The sequence below is a fragment of the Equus caballus genome, chromosome 6 (assembly GCF_041296265.1).
Source record: "Equus caballus isolate H_3958 breed thoroughbred chromosome 6, TB-T2T, whole genome shotgun sequence".
In the NCBI taxonomy this organism is placed as follows: domain Eukaryota; kingdom Metazoa; phylum Chordata; class Mammalia; order Perissodactyla; family Equidae; genus Equus; species Equus caballus.
Genome location: NC_091689.1, coordinates 17,099,123 through 17,123,167, shown reverse-complemented (window position 1 = coordinate 17,123,167; position 24,045 = coordinate 17,099,123). Strand labels below are relative to the sequence as shown.

General features: G+C 41.7%; 1 protein-coding gene across 2 annotated transcripts in view; it reads left to right on the top strand.

Annotated features, from left to right (window-relative positions):
- The window catches only part of DNER (delta/notch like EGF repeat containing), a 302,387-nt gene extending 284,439 nt beyond the window's left edge, over positions 1-17,948 (top strand). For both annotated transcript variants that reach the window (XM_023642489.2, XM_070270583.1), the window contains 2 exons: positions 8,627-8,873; positions 16,937-17,948. In XM_023642489.2, the coding sequence (XP_023498257.2) occupies positions 8,627-8,873; positions 16,937-17,048 (359 nt within the window). In that variant the 3' untranslated portion in view covers positions 17,049-17,948. The remainder of the gene's footprint in view (positions 1-8,626; positions 8,874-16,936) is intronic.
- The last annotated feature ends 6,097 nt before the right edge of the window (positions 17,949-24,045 follow it).

The window sequence follows — 24,045 nt, the reverse complement described above, 5'->3', positions numbered from 1 at the left end:
AGGTAGCTTGCCCAGCATCCGAGCCCCCACTTTGTGGAAGTGAAACCCATAGGGTCGTTTTGATTGAAGGCGATGTTTCATTGCACCCACACAAAGGAAATAGAGTCATGAGGTTGCCTACTTCCAGATCCCAGAAGCAAGGGGCGCAGTGAGCTGGGGGAAAGGCAGTCCTCTGTCTCAGGTCACAAGTGAGCAGGAGATAGAGAGCAGGGTAGCAAGCACCTATGATTTATAAGGTGGTTGGGGCAGAGGTCACTTACTTTTCATGGGCTCAACTCTAAATGGTTATTTTAAAAGATGTACCAGGAAAAGTAAAGCAGAAACTTAGGATGGGAATCCTAAACTCAAGTCCTTATCTAAATGTCCAGACTCTGGGTGTGAGCAGGGTGACCCTACTGTAAAATGTCTAGGCAACAACTCAGAAAAACAACAGTCGTTTTTCTCAAAAGTTGTTTCTTCATCCCACTTGGCTCCTGGCCCCTTCCTCCATCTTTGGAGCCAGCAGTCACATCACTCTGACCTCTGCTTCCTTTCTCTCATCTCCTCCAACTCTCCTGCCTCCCCCTTTCACTTACAAGGACCCTTGTGATTACATTGGGTCCACCTGCCTAACCTAGGACAGTCTCTCCATCTCAAGATCCTCAACTTAACACCTCTGCAGAATCTCTTTTGCCATGGAAGGTAACATATTCACAGATTCTGGGGAATAGGAGGTATTCATCTTTGGGAGATATTATTCGGCCAGCCATAACACCCTATCAATAGTGTCTTATTGCTCCCCTCATTTGTTCTTAAAATTTATAATATTTTGGGATGACTTAGAATTAATTTTTCCTGTTAGAGCATCATCCTAATCATTATAATGAGTATTTGCATAAACATGATTTAAACAAACTAAACTTTTCAGGATACGGTAAATAGAATAGGTGCTGCTCTCAGAAACAAGGGCGTGGGTTCCCAGCCTGGGGCTTCTGCCACCCCACCAACCGCAAGGAGGAAAGTCGCTTCATCTCTCTGGAAATCAGTTTCATTGTTCATGAAATGAGAGATTAAATGAAATAGTGTTCTTCCTTCTAGCTCTAGAATTATAGGACCCACCCTCAAAGTAGCATCCTACTCTGCCAGGAAGCACAAATTATAATAAGGCAGATACTTCTTCTTGCCTTTTCTCTTATAAAACACCACAGGATGTTTCCTATTGCACATGGAAAAGAGAAATGCAGCATAAAATATTTATGGGACCCTCACAAATGCACACTTAGAGTTCATGCATATACTGAAAACTGAGCCCTCCCCAGTGTAGGGTGATGCATGTGGAAACAAATCGACTTTTTCATCAGCCATCACTAGAGATTCTGAAATGTCAATGGAATTTACATGCAAATCAATACCATTTTAGCGATTTCAGGACTGCCTCCTACGCCCAGTGTTTACTCCAATAATGAATGTTTCTTAGAAATTTGCCTCTTTAAAGTTATCTGCCACCCAATCAGTAAAAAGAAGCAGAAATCTAGCAGACCACACAGGTTTATCAAAACCGTCAAGAAAGTGGATCCAGAACTATCCTAAAAGGATCATTCAGACAGCTATGGTGTTTCATTCATATTCTGAGGCAAATGAGACCTTAAGTTCTGGACACTAGCTAAACAACCCTGGTGAGATTTTAGTTTTCTCCCCCTCATTCTTACCATCTTGGAACTGATCACAATTTCTTGTTTGATTTTAATAAAATTTTGCCTTCCTAGAATCAAGGTCTAAAACTAAAAATTCCTATAAATCTTTACATAGTGGTGTGTTTTGTATCACCTGTGTCGGAGCTGGAAGGTTTATACAGGCAGAGTTATAGTCAGTCTTGCTGACTAACAGTTGACCACTTATGTACATCAAGCAGTTGAATCTATGGTTAAACTATTGAATTACTGATATCGTGCAGTTGAGAAGTAGGCAAATAGACTGTCTTGGATTTATGCGTTCAATGAATAATCAAGGACCTCTTATGGGCAGACATTGAGCGCAGTGCCCAAGAGACAAAGATAATGATGCAGCCCCTCCTTCAGGAGCCCGTAATCCATGGATGAGTCATAACATGTGACGAGAGTTGCTGTGAGGCTTTGTACAGACAGCTCAGGGGACCCAGGGAAGGGATGTGGAAGGAGTAGAGATGGACGTCCTGGGCCTCTTCTCCTCAAAATGCATGGAATTTAATAGTGGTGGAAGAAACCCATGAAATGATTATGTTATATGGACAGTCCTTATCATACAAATTGATTGGATTCTTTGCTTCTCATTTTTTCTTTCATTTTTTCCTTTTTCTCCCCAAAGCCCCCTGGTACGTAGTTGTATATTCTTCATTGTGGGTCCTTCTAGTTGTGGCATGTGGGACGCTGCCTCAGTGTGGTTTGATGAACAGTGCCATGTCCGCGCCCAGGATTCGAACCAATGAAACACTGGGCCGTCTGCAGCAGAGTGCTCAGGAACTTAACCACTCGGCCACGGGGCCAGCCCCTTTGCTTCTCATTTTTGCATAAACTAGGATTTTTGAAAAATAAAATTAGTCTTCCTATCCAGACCACCACTTCACTCCCCAAAGGTAACAACTGTTAACCATTTATTGCATATTCTTCCAGATGTGTTCCATCACTATAAATCCCCATTTTCTCCCATACACATGGGACTGTTCTATACATACTGTTCAGCATCTTGCTTTTATGCTTAATAATATATCTTGAATGTTTATCTATGTTGGCTTATGCAGATCCAGCTCATTTTGTTTGTTTGTTTGAGAGAGATTGGCCCTGAGCTAACATCTGTGCCAATCTTCCTCTATTTTATGTGGGATGCTGCCACAGCATGGCTTGACAAGCAGTGCTAGGTCCACACCTGGGATCCACAGCTGCAAACCCTGGGCTGCTGAGTTGGAGTGTGCGAACTTAACCACTAGGCCACTGGACCTGCCCCTACAGATCTGTCTCATTTTTTAACACCACATGGCTTCTACCCTAGGTCCTCAAACCCTTTCTTCACTTGTAGCCAGAAGCATCTTTTCTGTTTTTTTTTTTTTAGTTTTCTAAAAGTATATTGCTTTTTTTCTTTTAAATTTTTTTTACATTTTTTTAAATTGTGGTAGAGTATTGATAACATGAAATTAACTATCTTAATCATTTTTAAGTGTGCAGTTCAGTGGTATTAAATACATTCATATTGTGCGGCCATCACCAGTATCCATCTCCAGAACTTCTTTTCATCTTGCAAAACTGAAACTCTGTATCCAGTAAAAATAACTCCTCATGACCCCTGCCCAGCCCCTGGTATCCACCATTCTGCTTTCTTTGGTTTTTTTTTATCGCCTCTTTCCCCCAACACTTCAGTCTCTGGTAGCCACCATTCTATTCTCTGTTACTGTGAGTTTGGCTTTTTTCCCCTTTATATTCCACATATAAGGGATCATGCAGTGTTTGTCCTTCTGTGTCTGGCCTATTTCACTTTAGCATAATGTCCTCCAGGTTCATCCATGTGGTTGCAAAGGGCAGAAGCATCTGTTCAAAGTGCAAATGTAAACACTCAGACACTTCCTCCCACCACTGTTTCCATCCCGGCCCATGCCAGGCTCCTATTCAAATACATTCATGACACAAAACCAAAGCCCACACTATTGCCTAAGGGGCTGGAGGGCTGCCCCCATCCTGTGGGGAGGTACCCCTGTCCTTCAGGGAGGTGCAACCCCCCTCACTTGGCCACTCTCCGCCCTACTCCCTCAAGCAGCCACACTGTGCCCCTTTCAGTCTCTCACTCTGCTCTCCACTTCCTCCTGGGTCTTTGCCTGGGACAGTCTTCCCTCTGCTCTGCCCCATCCTTGGTTAACACCTACTCTCCCTTAGACCCCTGCTCCCTGTGGACTCCCATCATGAGAGCTCCCCCAATTCCCCGATTAGATGGAGCTTACCCTTGTCCGCTCTGGTAGCACCGCAGAGCTTGTCCCTCACTGGCTTAGCCCACTTGTATTTCTACATTGATTTTGTGATCATTTGCTGATCCCTCCATTCCTCAAAAGACTGGGGGCTCCCTGAGCCCCCTTTCCTCTCTGTTTTCCCTTACTCTATTCCGGCCTCCCAATACAAGGCCTGGCACACAGTAGATGCTTAATTAAGATGTGTTCCATGACTGGATCCCTAAGAAGGAGATGAGCTATTCTTTCCATCCCTTTGCATTCCTTGCTCTTCTGAAGAATAACGAGGGTTGTTAACTTTTTTCAATCTCATTGACTGCTTTGACTATACAGCTAACTTTTAGCTATAGAAAACATAAAGAAATTTGAAATCCCTCCTTGCGTTTGTTCTAGGCAGCAGATGATTTATAAGATTATCTAACTATCTGAGTGACATCTACACAAAAAACACTGTCGCTCACTCACTTTCACACTCTTTAAATAACATAGGTGGGCCAATTAACTGTCTAGCTACATTCACCTAGGTAAGTGAAGAAACAGATGCAGGCAATGTATTCTAGAATTAAATTTTTGAATCTAATATAGTCTCCTTTTGCTGGAGTGGAGGTTGTTGGTAGGTCCGGTTTTATTCTCGGCTTGGCCACTGACTGCCCATATCACCTTGAGCAGCTGCTCTGAGGCCAGTCTGTCCAGCCAGCGCAAGGTGACATTTTAGGACCAATGGAAATGTTCAATGTGAAAGCACTCTGGAAAATACAAAATCTCAAACAAATTGAGTTTAAACGAAAATACAAAGGATCCCTCAGATACATAAGTGTGACATTTTTCCTGAACAGTTCGCGTGCATACGTTCCTGCTCATGCACCTGCTGCGGCCGATGAGATGATCTCATCCAGCGCGTTCTGGTGCACAATTCTTCCCCGAGCCATGCTGAAGCCAACATAGTAAATGATTCATGCGGTGGGACTCCCAGGATGCGGCAGAGTGATGAGTTATGAGAGTAGCGCCTGGACCGGGAGATGGCAGCTGCAGCCACCTGGTGCAGATCAATTTGCTGCCTCTCAGGCCAAGTATTGGATTTATTCAGATCCACCCTGGCTACTAACCCCATTAGCGTGTAAAGCAGCCACATTCACTTATCAGAAGAGATATAGATGACAGTTAGGTGGAAAAAGCAAAGGGCGGGGGCAGGGAGAGGAAGGAAGCAGAGAAATTTCGAGCAAGTTTTCCCAAAAGTCTAAACAGCTTGGAACGCAGAGTTTTGGGAAATAGAGCAGATGGTCAGAAATGCAAGCCATTTAGGCAGCTTATCAGGCCTGGGACACTGCTGAGCATGTCCCCCATTACAGTTGTCTTTCCATTGTAGTGACTGTGTGGTGTACACTTGCTGCATAACACAATGGATAAGCCGCGTAAGCTATTTACATGAAGTTATGCATCGACCATAAGAACACATCAAGAACTCCTGTGGCCTGGCCAGAGTGATCCGATCTGAGCACTCTGCTGAGTTGGAGTAGAAACAGTACTGGCTGGCCTTGTGTTGATGCTAAATGGGTGTTATAGCATACTCTGTGAGCCCTGGACTCCAGCCTACCACTGAATTTTTCAGAGAATGTCGACATACTTGGAAATCAAGTGACTCACGCTTCTCTTTCAGCCAGAAAAAGGAGTTGTCTTTCTCAGTATGCATCAGGTATTGCCAAATGAAATGACTGCCGATTTGGGGATTGAATCTTGGTTCTAGTTTCACAAAACACCTCTCCCTTCCATCCCGACCATTTCTTTGCAGTGATTTATGTCGGTCCATCTTCCTGTAAGTGAGTTGGCTTAGATGGAGCAGTGAATGCACTAAATGTCAGTCTTTCTGCTCCATGGCCTTTGTGAGCCCAGGCAGGCAGCCTCGAAAGGCAAAACCAGACTTCAAGGGCCTTGGTGAAAAACTCAGAGGTCAGAAGATGTGGACAGGATTCAGAAGTCGCTTATTTGGCCTGTTCTTCTCAAACTCTCAAGAACTGTCCAGGCTTGGGGCAGGTGATCCAGAGATCACCTTTTCCCATTAGGCTTCTAGGAAAGGGGTCTGCATGTTTGGATCTTTGTTAGGGTGTTTACCTGTGTTCTGCTGCAGATTGATTCTTGGTTGCGGCTAGCCCAGTGGCATAGTCGTTAAGTTCACATGCTCTGCTTTGGTGGCCCGGGGTTTGCGGGTTCGGATTCCAGGTGTGGACCTACACACCGTTCACCAAGCCATGCTGTGGTGGCATCCCACATCCAAAATAGAGGAATATTGGCACAGATGTTAGCTCAGGGACAATCTTCCTCAAGGAAAAAGAGGAAGATGGGCAACAGATGTTGGCTCAGGGCCAATCTTCCTCACTGCCCCCGCCCCCAAAGAAGAATACTGACTCTTGGATTCCATGGTCACTGAAGATGTTGCTAAGATCAGGATATGAGGACCCAGAGGTCCCAAATACTCTCACTTAAAATGGACCAGTGAAAAGAGTCCTGAGGATTTCATAGGAAGACGGACCTATTTGTACCCACCCTTGAATCCCGTTTCCAGGCCCCCAGAGTCCTAATGTGGAAGTGATGGCCTGGAGGTGGGGGTATTGGGGGTGTGGGTAAAGTAGAGAAGGCATCCTCTTTTCCACATGAGTTTAGCTTCTCTTTGGTCTTACCTAGCTCTTTTTAAATTTTCACCGCTTCCTTTCAAATCCTGGTCGTGTTGTGCAGACCATTCCATTTGTGTGCAGGTCTGTAAACAAGACATAATTTGATACTCTTGATCTATGCCAGACACAGAGATTATGTCCCATCCTTTCATTTTTTCCCCCTCATACGGTGTGGTGCTTTTTGGAGGAGCACAGGGTAATGCTTGATAATCCTCAGCTTGGAGCACATGCCTCAGAGGACAGCATCCTCCTCTTTGTCCTTTCCTCCTCCACCACTGCAGGTGCCCCTCCTTAGGGACCACCCACAATGTCCTGGGCAGTGGGCTTTCTTACTTTTTTTTACATGTTTTCTAACTTATGCTCCCAGCAAGCCCACAGGATATACATTGCTATTTTCTTCCTACAAGTGAAGAAACAGGTTCAGGGAGGTCAGGGAACTGTTGCAACTGGGATTGAAAGCAAGGTTGGTGTGATCCCAAAGCCCACACTCCTTCTGCTGGTTGTCCTGGAAGATAATCCCTCAGGTATTCTCTTCAAATAACTTATTGCTTATTTTTTTTTATTATTATAAAAGGAATACATCATTCTCTTTTAAAAATCTGGAAAAGACTGAGAAGTGTAAAGGACATAAAAATCTGTGTAATCCTGCCTTCCAGAGATCACTGTTGTTAGCACGTTGCTGTGTGAGGCAGAGGCTAAGAACTTGGATCTAGCATTGCAATCGATGCACTCACCCAGGAAGGGACGTCAGTTTCCTAGGCCTTATCTGTACAGTGGGGAGAGAGAATAATATATCTTCTGGTGGTTGTAATGATTAAATGAGATGTTTTCAAAAAGCTTAGCATAGTAAGAAAAATATGTTCATCATTTTATCACTCTATCCTTCTGAGCTTTTCAGTGTGTAGAGGGACATTTTAAGCTCACATGCAATTGTACTATACAACTACGTGCTGTTTGGTGACCTTCTTTTATTCTTTTGCTATTTGTTGCACATCTCTCTGTCTCGCTAAGAGTTGAATATTTAGGTTGTCTCCCATTTTTTCGCTTTTATAAATTATATTATCTATTGGTGGGGTGGAGAGAGAGTGTGGGGCAAGAGACTATAGCTATATCTGTAGCATTTTATTTCTTTAAAAGAAATCTAAAGCAAAAATGGTTAAATATGAACATTTATTAGCTTTGAGTGGTGAGTACCTGGTGTCTGTGCTTATTGTTGGATTCTTTTTCTCAATGTTTAATAGTTGATAATTTCACATTTAAAAATTGTGATGCCAAGATGAACATTCTTGTACATAGGGCTTTATGCATTTATAGGACCATTCCCAGCATAAATTCTAAAAATTAGAATTTCTGGGTCAAAGGCTATGCCGTTTAGTCCCCACAGGGGTTGTGTATCAATTTACAGTCTTCATTTCTCTACTCTTCTCGACTATGCGTATCACAATTTTTAAATAATATTTGGGAACTGATCGAGGAATTGCATTTTTTTTTTTTAAGATTTTTTTATTTTTTCCTTTTTCTCCCCAAAGCCCCCCAGTACATAGTTGTATGTTCTTCGTTGTGGGTCCTTCTAGTTGTGGCATGCAGGACGCTGCCTCAGCGTGGTTTGATGAGCAGTGCCATGTCCGCACCCAGGATTCGAACCAACGAAACACTGGGCCGCCTGCAGCGGAGCGCGCGAACTTAACCACTCGGCCACGGGGCCAGCCCCCGAGGAATTGCATTTTTAAAAAATAATCATGAAGCTAAAGAATTTTCTACTTGTATTTTGTTGGTGAATTCCTTTTTATATTTTGTGCCCATTTTTCTATAGCGTGTTCCTGTTTTTTCTTAATGATTTGTAAGAGATCTTTATATATTAAGGATATTAGCTCTTGGTCTGGATAATCCATTGAAAATAATTCTTCCAAGTTTGGATGCCCTTTTAAGTTACTGATGCAAGGACAGGAAAGACCTTCCCATTCAAAAGGCCACAGCTCACATCCAGCCGTTGGCTTATTTTCTCCTGCAGACCTCCAGTGGAAGTCTGGGCACATGGCAGAGAGTCTCACCAACATGCCCAGGCACTCCCTCTACATCATCATCGGGGCCCTCTGCGTTGCCTTCATCCTGATGCTGATCATCCTGATTGTGGGGATTTGCCGCATCAGCCGCATTGAGTACCAGGGCTCTTCCAGGCCAGCCTATGAGGAGTTCTACAATTGCCGCAGCATCGACAGCGAGTTCAGCAACGCGATCGCTTCCATCCGGCATGCCAGGTGCGTTGCTGGAGGGGGAGGTGGGGGAGGAAGGAGATGCTGCTTTCACATCTGCATTCTTGGTACCAGGGTTATATTATAAACAGGACTTTACATCCACAAAGAGAATTTCAAAGAAATGAACATAGATTCAAGGTGGTATTGAGGACAGATAATTAGGCCTCTTGATAGACAAACTCCTTTGAATTTGCTGCTAGCTCTGTGTTCACTGAATGCATTCATTCATTTAATTTGTGTTTATCTGTCCTATAAATACCTGATTCCTGATTCACTGTGTATGAAACATTTTTTGATGATTTCTTTCTGGAATGTCTTAAGCTATGCTGTTCTTCCAACAGTCAGCATGGATATAAATGATTCCATTTGCTTTAAGGGCTTACTTAAAGAATGACGAACAGCCATGATTCTGCTGTAAGAGTTCATATAATATAAAACAGTGTCATTTTCTGGAGGAGAGACAGGAGTTAGCGTGGTGTCATGGAAAGAGGGTGAGTTTGGTGTCTGAGGCCAAACATCACTGAGCCCAACCACTCCATTACTTGACTCTGTATTTCAGACGGAGCATTTAGCCTTCCACAAGAACAGTCACCTCAACTGTCGAAAAGGATGACTCTACCTATTTAGGGAGTTACGACAATCAAATTAAATTGCAAATATTAAAGGATCATATAAACAGATATCGCTATATCTACTTCTCCAAATCTTTTATAACGCTAAAAAAAAATCAGTTAATCTAACATTTTGTTGACTTTTGCAAAGCATATTTCTACAAAAATAATAGTGATGTTGTGCATTAAAGAACGCCGTTGTTTCTTTTAATTGGTAAAACAAGCCAAAGCACACAATTCAGAGAGTCAATGACTGTAGTAAAAAGTGGGCTGAGCTTGGTGTCTTAACACTGGGGCTCAAGGGAACTCTTAGCTGCATGATCTTTGTTGGGACATCGTATGTTGATATTGATCAAGACACAAGCAGATCCAAATTTGGTATGAATGGCATAGAAGCTCAGAGGTTCAGGAAGTTTACTTTCTTCAAAAGGAAGCCCCCCAGCTCAAGACTCAGATCTTACAGAGATCTTGCCACTCCAGTGCAAGCAAGAACTGGGGCCTGGCTTCCTTGGAGAGGAACCAGTGGGAGAGAGAAATTGGGAGATACAGAGCATCTGCCCCAGTGCCTGGGTGGGAGAAGGGTAACTTCTTTGTGGAGCCGCACCAGCCTTATTTCTATAACTATGAGGGGAAAAAAGAGAATTCAACCCTCTTCCAGGTCAGGGTCTACACAGCTGCCCATCGTTGGCTCCTTCCTTTAAGAGTCAACTCAGCAACGCCGCTTCCAGGAAGCCCTGAGACCAGTCCCTGCAAATCTCACCTCAATTGTTTCTTTGACTCTTTCCTCCACTAGCCTGCCCATAAAAGGCAGTGGTCTTATTACTCCATCTCCAGTCGGTTCTGGCACGTGGTAGACCTTACCTTAAAATTTGAGGTGTGAAATGAATGAATGATCTCTGTTAAGAGTTGGCATAGGATGTCTTGACCTGCCTGACAGGTGGATTCATCTCAGGGCACTAGCTTAGTAAGTGGTACCAGCCTGCAGGAGTATTTGCAGCATCCTGAAATCATTGGGTGAGATGTAGGCGATGTAAAAAAGGGAACAGACAAGTTCCTTTGTTGCTCAAGAGTCTTCTCTCCCTTCTCCAACCCTGGAGGGGCTCCATTCATCAGAAAGGAGCGGAATCCTTGGCTTTATACAGGGATGTATCAGGAGACCCGAAGAATCAGATTCCACCCCAGAGGGATCTCTGGCTCAGATCCTTTTGCGTTCAAGAGGAAGAGTGTTATATTTCGGCCTCAGAATAGTTTAAGATAGATTCTTCTGAGCTTCCTGCTTATATAGCCCACTGGGAAGATATTTAACTGAATTCTCTTGGAAAGAAAGAATAAACTTGAAAGCAGTTACAAACCTGGTTCTTATTTGGTGCCGATTTTTATCAAAAATATTTACTGCGGAATTCCTCACCAGCAAGCTTCTACATGCACCAGTGACTACAGATAAAACCACTGAAGTTAGTACCTTTCCAAATATCCAGAAATGTTCCCCTCTAAACGTTTATTCAGCTACGACCTGTGGCCTCTACAGTGTAGCTCTCTGGAGGCCCTGGCTGGGTCTCTGGCTGGTTGGCCCTCTCTGCTCCCTTTTCCTGGAAACCCTAGAAAGACATTGACAGAAATTAACCCTTTCGATATTACCCTCTTCCTGGTTTTTAGCAGTGGGCTATAGCTAATGTCCATTTCATGGCGTGTCTCCTTGCTGTTAGACTGGAGGTGACCTTGGATCAGAATGACGGCAGCAGTGGCTATGCAGGACGAATCCTGAGTGGGTCATCCGTGACGTTCACGAGTGACTGAGGACGTATCTGGTGACTTGACGTGAGCAATCAGTGGTGCTGAGGCTGGACTGAGCAGGAGCCCCCTCTCTCCTGTCCTAGGAGCATCTGTTCTATGGCTGCTATGCTTACACTCAGGCTGGAGAGAGTTTATAAGTGACCAGTGGGAGCGAAACCACGACTCCCCAAGTTCTGCAGTTGAAGTCACATCTCAGTTGCTGATTGCTCACTGTGCGACCGGCTATTATTGCCTAATCACAGAAAACAACAAAAGGAGAGCTGTGAAAGGGTATGGTCACTTTTTCTAATGGCATCTCCTGATTTGGGTCTTTCTCAAGGTCAGGTCCACCCAACATTCTCCACGGTAGAGTTTTAGCTGTTGACTTCTGGGGGAATGTGAACTAGATGAGTGTACACTCTTTGATCTGCCTTATAACTGGTTACAGTATCTTTTGTTTCTTTAGTGAAATAAGGTGTGCAAGACTTGTCACCAGGGGCCGGCTCTGTGGCCGAGTGATTAAGTTCGCACGCACCGCTGCGGCGGCCCAGGGTTCGGATGCTGGGCTCAGACATGGTGCCACTCGTCAGGCCACATTGAGGTGGCATCCCACATCCCACAACTAGAAGGACCAGCAACTAAGATATACAAATGAATACGGGGGGGTTTGGGGAGATAAAGCAGAGAAAAAAAAAAAAAAAGATTGGCAACAGTTGTTAGCCCAGGTGCCAATCTTTAAAAAAAAAAAAAAAGACTTGTCACCAAATATGATGGATAAGATGTTGGTAATATTGGTACTACTGCTACCACAACTTCTGTTGGTGCTTCTCAGATGGTTAACATGGCTAGACATATGCTAAACCCTTTGGAGAGAGGGGCTATGCGTGATTCTTATTGTCTTCTTCAAAGGCCTGCAAAATATTTTAGATTTTGTGAGCCATAGTCTCTGGGTCTCTGTGACTACTCAACTCTGTTGTGTGAAAGCAGCAGAGGCATTATGAATGGGCACAACTGTGTTCCAATAAAATTTTATTTAAAAAATAGGCAACAGGCGGGGCCTGCTTGATGGCGTAGTGGTTAAGTTCATACGCTCTGCTTCCGCCGCCCAGGGTTTGCAGGTTCAGATCCCAGGCATGGACCTAGCACCCTTCGTCAAGCCATGCTGGGACAGCATCCCACATAAAGTAGAGGAAGATTGGCACAGATATTAGCTCAGCAACAATCTTCCTCAAGCAAAAAGAGGAAGACTGGCAACAGATGTTAGCTCAGGGACAATCTTCCTCACCAAAAAAAAAAAAAAAAAAAAAAGGCAACAGGCTATAATTGGCTTTCAGGCTATAGTTTGCCAATCCCTGGTCTACATTATAATTTTCTCTAGCTTCTGTAATTTTTTTTTTTTACAATTAAAATGTACCATTATGGTAAAGAAAAACAGTGTGTTATTTAAAAAAAAGAACAGTTGTCTAAAACTCCTGCCATAACAGGTTTAGTGCCTGAGAGTTTAAAATGGAATTCTATAGGTATTAGCTTATTTCTTAACATGTATCCAATTCTGAGAAACAAAGGAAATATAACAAGCTGTTAGTATTGTAAATTTAAGTATGAATGGACATTCATTTTTCACTACGTGTGAGCTCGCCACTGTGATAGGTGTGTTGTATTTCATTGTGTTTTTTCAAACCATTTTAGCTTCCATGGGGTAGATACTGCACTTTGGGTGGAGATGTCTGTATCTCACCTCAGGAGTTTGGACAGGCTTCTCGGCAGCTACTTAAGTCATAGTGCAGGAATTCAGCCCCAAGATAGTGCTAGGGGTGTTAGTCCTCCTTGAACCAGGTTACCTTTGTAACTTGCGTTAGACTTTGTGACCCACACTGGTCTGGAGTTGATCCCATTAGCACTGTGCACACAGCTGAGTTACCAGTCTAGTCACGACGGCATGCTCCTAGTTCTCTGGTTTACTTTGCACATATACGGTGGACGTGTGGCCGCTCTCGAGTGGTTTCAGCCCACGCCTTGTCATACTCAGTGGATCTGAAACACTCGTTCTCAAACCCACCTTGTCAATGTTCAGTTCCATGGCAACAGTTGAAGATTAGAGCTCTTTGAGCTATACCTTGTTGATGGACTGCGTAACACGGAGGATTTAACTTTCTAGATTTTTTTTTCTTTTTTAAAAATTTATTTATTTATTTTTGTGAGGAAGATTGGCCCTGAGCTAACATCTATTGCCAATCTTCCTCTATTTTATGTGGGATGCCACCACAGTGTGGCTTGACAAGCGGTACTAGGTCTGTACCCGGGATCCGAACCTGTGAACCCTGGGCCACCAAAGTGGAGCACACAAACTTAACCACTATGCCACCAAGCTGGCACCTTAACTTTCTAGATTTTGAGGAAACAAATTCTTCTTCAAACTATGAAATCAGATAAAAAATGAAATGAGTATTTGAAACATATTCAACCTAGTAAGATGCTTAGATTTGTCTTCTCAGCCAACCAATTGATTGTGATTGACTATATATGATTGGCTGACCCTCCTGTCAAAGTTCCCACAGGAAACTGTCCCATGGCTGCCATGTTAGGATACTGAGAACTTTTCACTGGGATTGCCCAATTTTTAAAGTTAATTAAATTAATTTTATTAGTGGAAATTTGTTACAAATGCATCTAGCTATTTTTTTTAGTTGTGATAACATTGGTTTATAACATTATATAAATTGCAGGTATACATCATTATATTTTGATTTCTCTATAGATTACATCATGTTCACCACCCAAAGGTTAATTACAATCTATCACCAGACACATGTGCCTAATCACCTCTTTCACCCTCGCCCCTCCTCCCTTCTCTTCTGGTAGCCACCAATCCAATCTCTATCTCTATGTAGGGGTTTTTTTGTTGTTTTTATCTTCTCTTTATGAGTGAGATCATATGGGCTTTGATTTTCTCCCTCTGATTTATTTCACTTAGCATGATACCCTCAGGGTCCATCCATGTTGTCACAAATGGCCAAATTTCATCATTTCTTATGGCTGAGTAGTATTCCATTGTGTATATATACCACATCTTCTTTATCCATTCATCCCTTGATGGGCACCTGGGTTGCTTCCAAGTCTTGGCTATTGTGAATAATTGAATATAGGGTGTATGTATCTTTATGCATTTGCGTTTTCATGCTCTTTGGATAAATACCCAGCAGTGGAATAGCTGGATCGTATGGTAGTTCCATTCTTAATTTTTTGAGGAATCTCCATACTGTTTTCCATAGTGGCTGCACCAGTTTACACTCCCAGCAGCAGTATATGAGAGTTTCCTTTTCTCCACATCCTCTCTAACACTTGTTGCTTCCTGTCTTGTTAATTAGAGCCATTCTGTCATACATGAGGTAATAGCTCATTGTAGTTTTGATTTTCATTTCCCTGATAATTAGTGATGTTGAACATCTTTTAATGTACCTTGTGGCCATCTGTATATCTTCTCTGGAGAAATGTCTGTTCAGATCTTTTGCCCATTTTTTAACTGGGTTGTTAGGTTTTTTTTGTTGAGATGTATGAGTTCTTTAATATATTTTGGATATTAATCCCTTATCAGATAGATGGTTTGCAAATATCTTCTCCCAATTGTTAGGTTGTTTTTCATTTTGTTGATGGTTTCCTTTGCTATGCAGAAGCTTTTTAGTTTGATGTAGTCCCATTTGTTTACTTTTTCCATGTTTCGCTTGCCTGGTCAGACATGGTACTTGAAAATATGCTGCTACAACTGAGGTTGAAGAGCACACTGCCTGTGTTTTCTTCTAGAAGTTTCATGGTTTCAAGCCTTACATTCAAGTCTTTAATCCATTTTGAGTTAATTTTTGTGTGTGGTGTAAGATAATGGTCTGGTTCCTATTCTTAGAGGGATAGCTTTCAGTTCTTCTCCATTGAGAATGATATTAGGTGTGGGTTTGCCATATATGGCCTTTATTATGTTGAGGTGTTTTCCTTGTATACCCAAATTCAGGGTTTTTATCGTAAATGGATGCTGTATCTTCTCAAATGCTTTCTCTGCATCTGTTTAGATGATCATGTGATTTTGTTCCTCATTTTGTTGATGTGCTGTACCAATGCATCTAGCTATTTTATGAGAAATAGATTGTCAAAATATTTGCACCTTAAAGTAGCCTCTGAAAGTTGCAGGCTTGAGGGGCAGTGTAAGACCCAGTTGGCTTTTACACCATTGTGCCTTTTCCTCTTGTCGTGTTTCAGGCCTCACTCACTTTAGATAAACAGACCAGAGGCTGGGGTCCGACTGCATTTATGCACACACAATCCCACACCTCTAGTAAGGCTTCACACTTTAGACATGATTTTATTGAAGGCTTTTTATATTGCTGGAATAACAGAGGGTTTCTTGGTGTCCTAATGCTTTAGCTCTTCATCTCTGCATTTTGCCTGGTTGCCCATCTGACATGGTGTGTGTCTTTGTGCTCCTGAAGGGCAGGAAATCTTGAGTGAATTGGATGAATTAAAAAAGATGGATGAATGTTTAAAAGCACAAGATCTTATGAAGAAGGCAGTTTTCTCATTTCCCACTCCATTCTACTTCTCATCTCTGTACGTGAGAAGACAGATTTTCCAAGATATGAAAGAAGGAAATAAGAACGGAGAGGAGATGGGCCGGAGGTCCTGGAAATAAGCCGCTTGATGTCCTGGGGGGCCCATCTTAGCAACCTCTTAAGATTTCTTTTTTAATGAACCCTGTTTGACTTGAAACAGTTAAAAAATGTCGTCAATAAAGAGGGAGGAGGGGCGGTGGGTTAGTGTGGAAGATTGTTTAAATCATATTGAATTCCAGGGCTTCAGGGAAAGCAAGGTCCTGAATGGGACGAGACCACCCAGAAGTTGAATTGGCTTTATTTTAATAATCGCCATCTTAACACTCATTTGGCAGGAAGTCTTGAAATTGAATTTTAACACCTCTGGCTTCTGGGTGTCAGTGCTGCTCTCAAGGGGGTTTTGATACATACAAATCTGTTGGGACAATGGCTTTGTGCTCAGAGAATAAACAATGGCTTGTGTGTGTATGTGGGGATTGAGGAGTCATAGGTGAGTGGAATAGAATGGTGTGTGCTGGCACAGTTTGTGGACAAACACCTCGTAGTTTGAAGTCTTTTTCTCCCTCTGCCATTCTCCTCATGTTGGGACCTCAGATGACCTCTGAGCCTTCACAGCCCTTCTGAAAGTCCCACAGGAGAGGCTGTCTGTCCAGTCCAGGGAAGACCACCCTGGCATTCTGCATTCCAGTCACTAGAGTGGATGTCAAATAAACTTGCCTCTCCAAGTAGTTCTGCATCTCAGAAGAAAAAGACAAATCGATACACGTTTTCTTAAGACCTATTGTGGAGCTGTCACGCCCGATTGCTTTGCCAAGATTTAACCCACAAGCTTCAACATTAATTTGGACTCTACGCTTTGTGAAATCCATCTTTTGCATCCTGCACGGAAGACTAATATTTATCCTCATTCAATGTTAATATCAGAAAGTCTTAAATTTCTGTACTTGCTAGAGAGGATATTTTTTGAGAGTATTTTTATAGTTCCATTTGATTCTTGCATATAAGTTATTCGTACCACTTGCCTTTAAGGGGGCTTGATATCCAGTATTTATCTAACCAGAATTCTGTCTCACTGTGATTTCAGATTTGGAAAGAAATCCCGGCCTGCGATGTATGATGTGACTCCCATCGCTTATGAGGATTACAGCCCCGACGACAAACCCTTGGTCACACTGATTAAAACAAAAGATTTGTAATCTTTTTTTGGATTATTTTTCAAAAAGATGGGATACACCACTCATTTAAATATTTTTAAGAAAATTAAAAGCTTAAGAAATTTAAAATGTTAGCTGCTCAAGAGTTTTCAGTAGAATATTTAAGAACTAATTTTCTGCAGCTTTTAGTTTGGAAAAAATATTTTAAAAACGGAATTTGTGAAATCCGTAGACTACGTTTTAATGTACCTTCAGCTCTCTAAACTGTACGCTTCGACTAGCGTGTGCTGTTTTCCTGGTAGACACTATCACGAGACCCAGATTAGTTTCTGTGGTTGTTACAGAATAAATCTAATAGAGGGGAAGTTTCTATTTGATGTGTGAGTGCCGGCTTTCTGAGTAGAGTTAGGAAATACGTGTAGAGTATGACCCATAATACAGTATACCCGTTACTTAAAAAGAAGTCTGAAATGTTTGTTTTGTGAAAAAGAAACTAGTTACCTTTATTATTCCTAACCCGAATGAAATTAGCCTTTGCCTTATTCTGTGCATGGGTAAGTAACTTATTTCTGCCCTGTTTCGTTGAACCTCGTGGAAACATTCTTTTGAGTTTTTGTCATTTTCGTAACACTTGTCAAACTGGGCCTTGAAAACATACATATTGAAAGGGCCTAGGGAGGCAAATTACAATCAACTGAATCTATATTTTCCTTAAAATGTCAAGGTTTTTATATTGTGAGTAAATTGAATTTACGTTGGAGTTGTTTGTTGCTAAAAGGTAGTAAATGTACGCAAGTACTGATTCCTTTGGGACTAAGTATTTCTCACAGTGCATCTTTATTTATACCCAGGACGTTTTTGTGGCTGTGTTTGATTGATATGTGCTTCTTCTGATTCTTGCTAATTTCAAAGAATATTGAATAAATGTTACCAAGTCAAGGATGCACTTGTCTCTCGTTCTTTTAAAATGATATAAAACGTTTTGGATTTGATATTGCTTGTCAAACAAACAATCCCACTGTTTTTTATATTTTAAGTATTCCAAGGAGTACATTTCTGTGGCTGCCGGAGGCTTCCCTACCATCTAGAAATGGTCCAGCTCATTTTGTAGTTTTGTTCAGAGCTCTTCATTCTTTCAAGGAAATGGCACACACAGCAAAGTTATTTCCAAGTGGTTTGAACAGTGGAGCTCTGGCTTCCTTGACATATATACCAAAGTCTCCACTTTGCACAACTGGACTTGCATCCGCTGGCCTTGGGCCACCAGCCCTGACCCTGCTGTAGTGGCTCCTGCTTCTTCATTTCATGAGGCTGTAATTTTGTGAACAGTTTGATCTGGCTATGATTTTCTTCAAGAACTGAAGGGTGACAGGGAGTCTGAACTGGTTCTTTTCTCAATGTCGTGGGTCAAGTTAAAAAAAAACTTTTTAGGTACAAATAAATTTAAGTCACGTTTTATTGATAAAGGATTATACAGTTTACTTATAGGGACAAATTAAACAAAAGTAAGAAAGATTCATATTAAATAAGTATAACATTTTAAGTAACCACTCGTGACAACCCTGGCAGACACTGTTATTTGCCTCCATGAAAGCCATTCCTCTCCACTTCTTTCAGTTCACTTTGGAAGTGAAAATGCCACATGTCAGCTTTCCTAGCTTCCTTTCCTTTTAGGGTGAGCATGTGGCTCAATGTTGGTCAGTGGGACCTTCAAGGAAATCTCCTGCGACTTCCTAAAATTCTTTTCCTCTGGATAAGAGAGAGAACTGAGCCTGGACTCCTTGTTGCCTGTTGCTTCCTGCCTGTGTGTGCTTTTTTATAATAGCTGCAAACCTCTCTCAGCCATGAGGGGGAGCTTTGCCCAATTCTGAGCATGGCAATGGAAAAAAGAAGCAAAGAGGCTGGTGCTTAGTGATGAAATTGAGCTTTTTTTTTTGGTGGTGGGAGGCTCTTAAAACAGTATCTTATTTTTTCCAGTTCTATTGAAGTATAATTGACAAAATTATATTATATTTAAGGTGTACAACGTGATGATTTGATATTCATATGCTTTGTGAAAGGATTCCCCCTATTGAGTTAACTAACACATTCATATTTTTTTTTTTTTGGTGAGAACATTTAAATCCTACTCTTTTAGCAAATTTCAATTATATAATACAGTGTTATCAACTGTTGTCACCCTATTATCCATTAGCTCCTCAGACCTTATTCATCTTATAACTGAAAGTTCGTACCTTTTACCAACCTCTCCCTATTTCCCCAGCCTCTGGCAACCACTTTTCTACTATTTCTGTGAGTTTGACTTTTTCTTCTTTTTCTTTTTTAGATTCCACATGTAAGTGATACCATGCAGTATTTGTCTTTGTCTGGCTCATTTCACTTGGCGTAATGCCCTCAGGGTCCTTCTATGTTCTCACAAATGGCAGGATTTCCTTCTTTCTCGTGGCTGAATAATATTCCATTATAAATATGTATATATATACACATCACATTTTCTTTATCCATTCATCCGTTGATGGACACTTAGATTGTTTCCTCACCTTGCCTATTGTGAATAATGCTACTGTGAACATGGGAGCATAGATATCTCTTTGAGATAATGATTTCATTTCCTTTGGATATATACCCAGAAGTGAGATTGCTGGATCGTACGCTCATTCTTTTTTTTTTTTTTTTTAAGATTTTATTTTTTTCCTTTTTCTCCCCAAAGCCCCCCGGTACATAGCTGTATATTCTTCGTTGTGGGTCCTTCTAGTTGTGGCGTGTGGGACGCTGCCTCAGCATGGTTTGATGAGCAGTGCCATGTACATGCCCAGGATTCAAACCAACGAAACACTGGGCCACCTGCAGCGGAGCGTGTGAACTTAACCGCTCGGCCACGGGGCCAGCCCCCGCTCATTCTATTTTTAATTTCTTGAGGAACCTCCACTGTTTTCCATAGTGGCTGCACCAATTTACATTCCCACGAAAAGTATAAAAGTGTTCCCTTTGCTCTGCATCCTCCCCAGCACTTGTTATCACTGTCTTTTTAATAATAGCCATTCTAACAGGTATGAGGTGGTATCACATTGTGGTTTTGATTTGCATTTCTCTGATGAATAGTGATGTTAGGTACCTTATCATGAACCTGTTGGCCATTTTTGTGTCTTCTTTGGAAAAATGTCTGTTTAGGTCCTTTGCCAATATTTAAAATCGGGTTATTTGGGGTTTTTTGCGATTGTGTTATATGAGTTCCTTGTGTTTTTTTGGATATTAACCCCTTATCAGATATGTGGTTTGCAGATATTTTCTTCCACCTCATAGGTTGCTTTTTCATTTTGTTGATGCTTTCCTTTGCCTTGCAGAAGTTTTTTAGTTTGATGTAGTCCCACTTGTTTACTTTTGCTTTTGGTGTCAAATCCAAAAAAACCATCGCTAAGGCTGACGGTCAAGGAGCTTACCCACTAAGTTTTCTTCAAGGACTTTTACACTTTCAGGTCTGACGTTTAAGTATTTAATTGATTTTGAGTTGATTTTTTGTATAATGTAAGATAGAGGTCTGAAATTGAGCTTTTAAACCAACCTTGAACTGCCTGCTTAGGAATTTTTGTTAATTTTGCACGTCCAAGATGGTAGCCGCTAGCCATATGTGACTAATTAAATTGAAGCTTTAATTAATTAGAGTTTAATAACATTAAAATTCAGCTCCTCAATTGCACTGGCCACATTTCAGCTGCTCAATAACCATTTGTACCAAGTGCCTACCATATTGGACAACACAATTCAAGAGCATTTTCATCATCACAGAAAGTTCTGTTGGACAGTGCTGGGGTAGGTAAATGTCTTTCTTGTTTAAGCCATTTTTAGTGGGTATTCCATCACTTGCACCACAGTTGCTTTTGGAGTTGTGTTATATATGTGTTAACAACTCAGAGTCTTACGGCAATGTGGAATGGATTGTGTTCCCAGTAATTCTCTTGAGAGATTGGACTCAGGGGTTTTATGGGAGAGAAAAGAGGGCGATAGAGAAGCCAGTGAGAGTCCCACTGTGGACAGCTTGGGTCATCAGCCTGTGGAGTTGAGCATTTTCTTAGAGTCCATGGAGAGTCATGAAATGGTTTTGAACAAGGGAAATTTGCTACAATAGAAAGGGCACAGACTTTGAAATTGTTCATAACAGGGTCCAATTAACTCTGATATGATTTGAATTACTCTTCAACCTCAGTTTCTTCAGCTACAAAATGAGGATGAAAGGGGCCATTTAGAGCAGGGCTTGGTAAAGTATGGCCCAAGGGCCAAATATGCCCAAAGCTTGTTTTTGTGTACCGGCAAGCTAACAGTGGTCGTCTCTGTGTTTTAATTTTTCATAAGCTTTTAAACTGAGAATAGATTTTGATTTAAAATAAAGTTGTGAAGACAATACAGAGAGTTTCCATATAGCCCACATCCAGTTTTTCTTATTATTAATGTCTTACATTAGTATAGCACATTTGTGACAATTATCCATCTATTGTTATTAACCAAAGTCCACACTTAATTCAGATTTTCGTATCTTTTACCTAATGTACTTTTTCTGTCTCAGGATCCCTGCATGGCATTTAGCCACCATGTCTCCTTGGGAAACAGTCGGCTGTGACAATTGCTCAGACTTTCCTTATTTTTGATAACTTTGACAGTTTTGAGGTGTCCTGACCAAGTATTTTGTAAAGAGTCCCTCTATTGGAATTTTTCTAATATTTTTTTCATGAGAAAACTCATCCCTTCTTTTGTTTCATGCCCAGCAATTGTTCTCATCCGCAGGATCCTTAGGAATTCACCTCTATCTCAAATGCACATCGAAGATGTTTCCAACCAAATACCGATCTCTTCTTGAAAGGCCTTTCTGGTGAATGCTCCCAAGAAAGTTAAATTCTCCACATGTCATTTCATCTAATGTAACTGTTGAGATGCCTGTGACTGCAGGTAAGACACAACCCAACACACACACTGACTTAAATCATAAGGAAATCTTGTACCTGGTAGTCTAGAAGCAATATTAGCTTCAGGATCAGCTTCATCCAGGAGTTCTGGCTCCATTTTTTGCAGTTCCCTTGGTCTTGTCCTCCTCTGTGTGTTGGCTTCATCATCAGGCTGCTTCTCTTGTGATGGCAGAATGGCCATCATGGTTTCTGTCTTCACATACTCTGCCTGCCCTAAATAAATGTATACCCACTCACCCCAACTCTACTTTACCCTGTTTCTTCTTATCTTGCATTAATGTTTTTCATCATACTTGGCACCATATGACATGCCATTGAGTTATTTTGCCAATTGTTTATTTTCTGTTTTTCCTACTATGACTTGAGTTCCATGTTTTGTATTGCCAGTGTGTGCAAGAATGCTTAGCATATAATAGCTGCTTAGGAAGTATTTGTTGAATGAGTGAATGCTAGGACATCTAGAGGATATCTTGACTCAGAGGCTCCCTCTTAAGAGTGAGGGGATTTCATTTTTAGCATCTCCCAAACATCCACTCAACTGTCATTGGCCCAAATTGGGTCATGTGCACCCTTTGGAATTATCACTTATGGCCAGCTGAATACCACACACGCACTAGTGAAGGCCTTGATTCCTGAAACGATCACTGTTGATGGGCATAGGATTATCCTGGAGCTGGGAAAAGGGTCATCACCCTTGGGAACACAGGACACACAGAGAGGGCTGCGGATGGGAGAAGCACTGGAACAAAATGAAGTGCAGTTATGATGGAGGAGGACAGAGTGGTACTAGGCAGTCATTAGAATGTCCTGTACAGCTACAGATAAGATAAAGATATATGTTTATAGATAGATAAAGGAGTGACTAGGCTGGGTGGGAAAGGTGAAGAATTATTAGACTAGGAGTTTGCAAACCTAGATTTTTATCTTGGCTCTTTCTCTAATAAGCTGACAGAGCTGGGCAAACCATTTCACCTCTCTGGACCTGTGCTTTTTTGATATTGAGCAGTTGGACTAGCTTCAGAGGTTATGGCTTGACTTTCAGGCCAAATATGATACACAAATTTTTTTTGTTTGTCCTATACTGTGTGTGTAAACCAAAATTTGAAAATAATTAGAATCTCTCCCTCTCTCTCTCTCTCTTTCTCTCTCTCTCTCTCTCTCTCACACACACACACACACACACACACACAAATCAATGTTCTGGTTTATCTTGACAACTCAGAAGATGTGGCCACACTGTCCCTATTACCATATGGCAGCAAGTAGCTGAAAGTGAAATGAAGCTGCTCCTTTTAGATAGATGGGCAAAATCCCCACCAGTCCCTAATGTCTCAGTGACACTAAAAATGAATGTTAGTTACCACTTATAATTTTATTTGCCCAGCTAGTTTTGTTTTGTTTTTGCTTTACTTTCTTTGTGTGGATAAACATTTTTTTCTAGCCATGCCATCAAAATAGGTAAATGAGTGTGACACTCTGTGAGCTGTGTGTTTCGAGGAAAATGAGATAGCATGGTTCCCTGTGGAAATGAAGACTGTCTGTCTGTGTTTTATATGCAAAAACACCTTCCTACGTGTTAGATTACCTTCCAGGGCCCTGAGGATATTTGAATTTGGGAGCCTAGGACTAGATCAATGATTTTAAAAGTTATTTTTTTAAGTATATTGTCTTCCAATGAAACATTATTTGGAAGTGTGATATGTAAATCAGATTAAAATAAACAAAATGATCTGACTAGTCAAGGGGCCCTGGTCCCCAGCTCATTTGGCCCCACATACCCTCCCCCCTCACCCCAGTAATCTCTGAGGGGATGGGAGGAGCCATGAAAGTCCCACAGAGGAGAGTTTGAAAACCACTGGACTAGCTAATCTATCCCCAAGATTCTTCTTCTCCCCGTCCCTCAATTCACCCTTCTATCCAACAGGTGTTAGTGGAGCATTCAGCATGTGTGAGGCAAGGGCTGGACAGTTTCCTTCATACGTAACATCTAAGTCAGGACCTGAAGGCTGGGTAGAAATTACCCAGGTGAAGGGAGGGGGAGGTATGTGAAGTCTCAAAGAGTGAGAGTGAACACGTCTGAA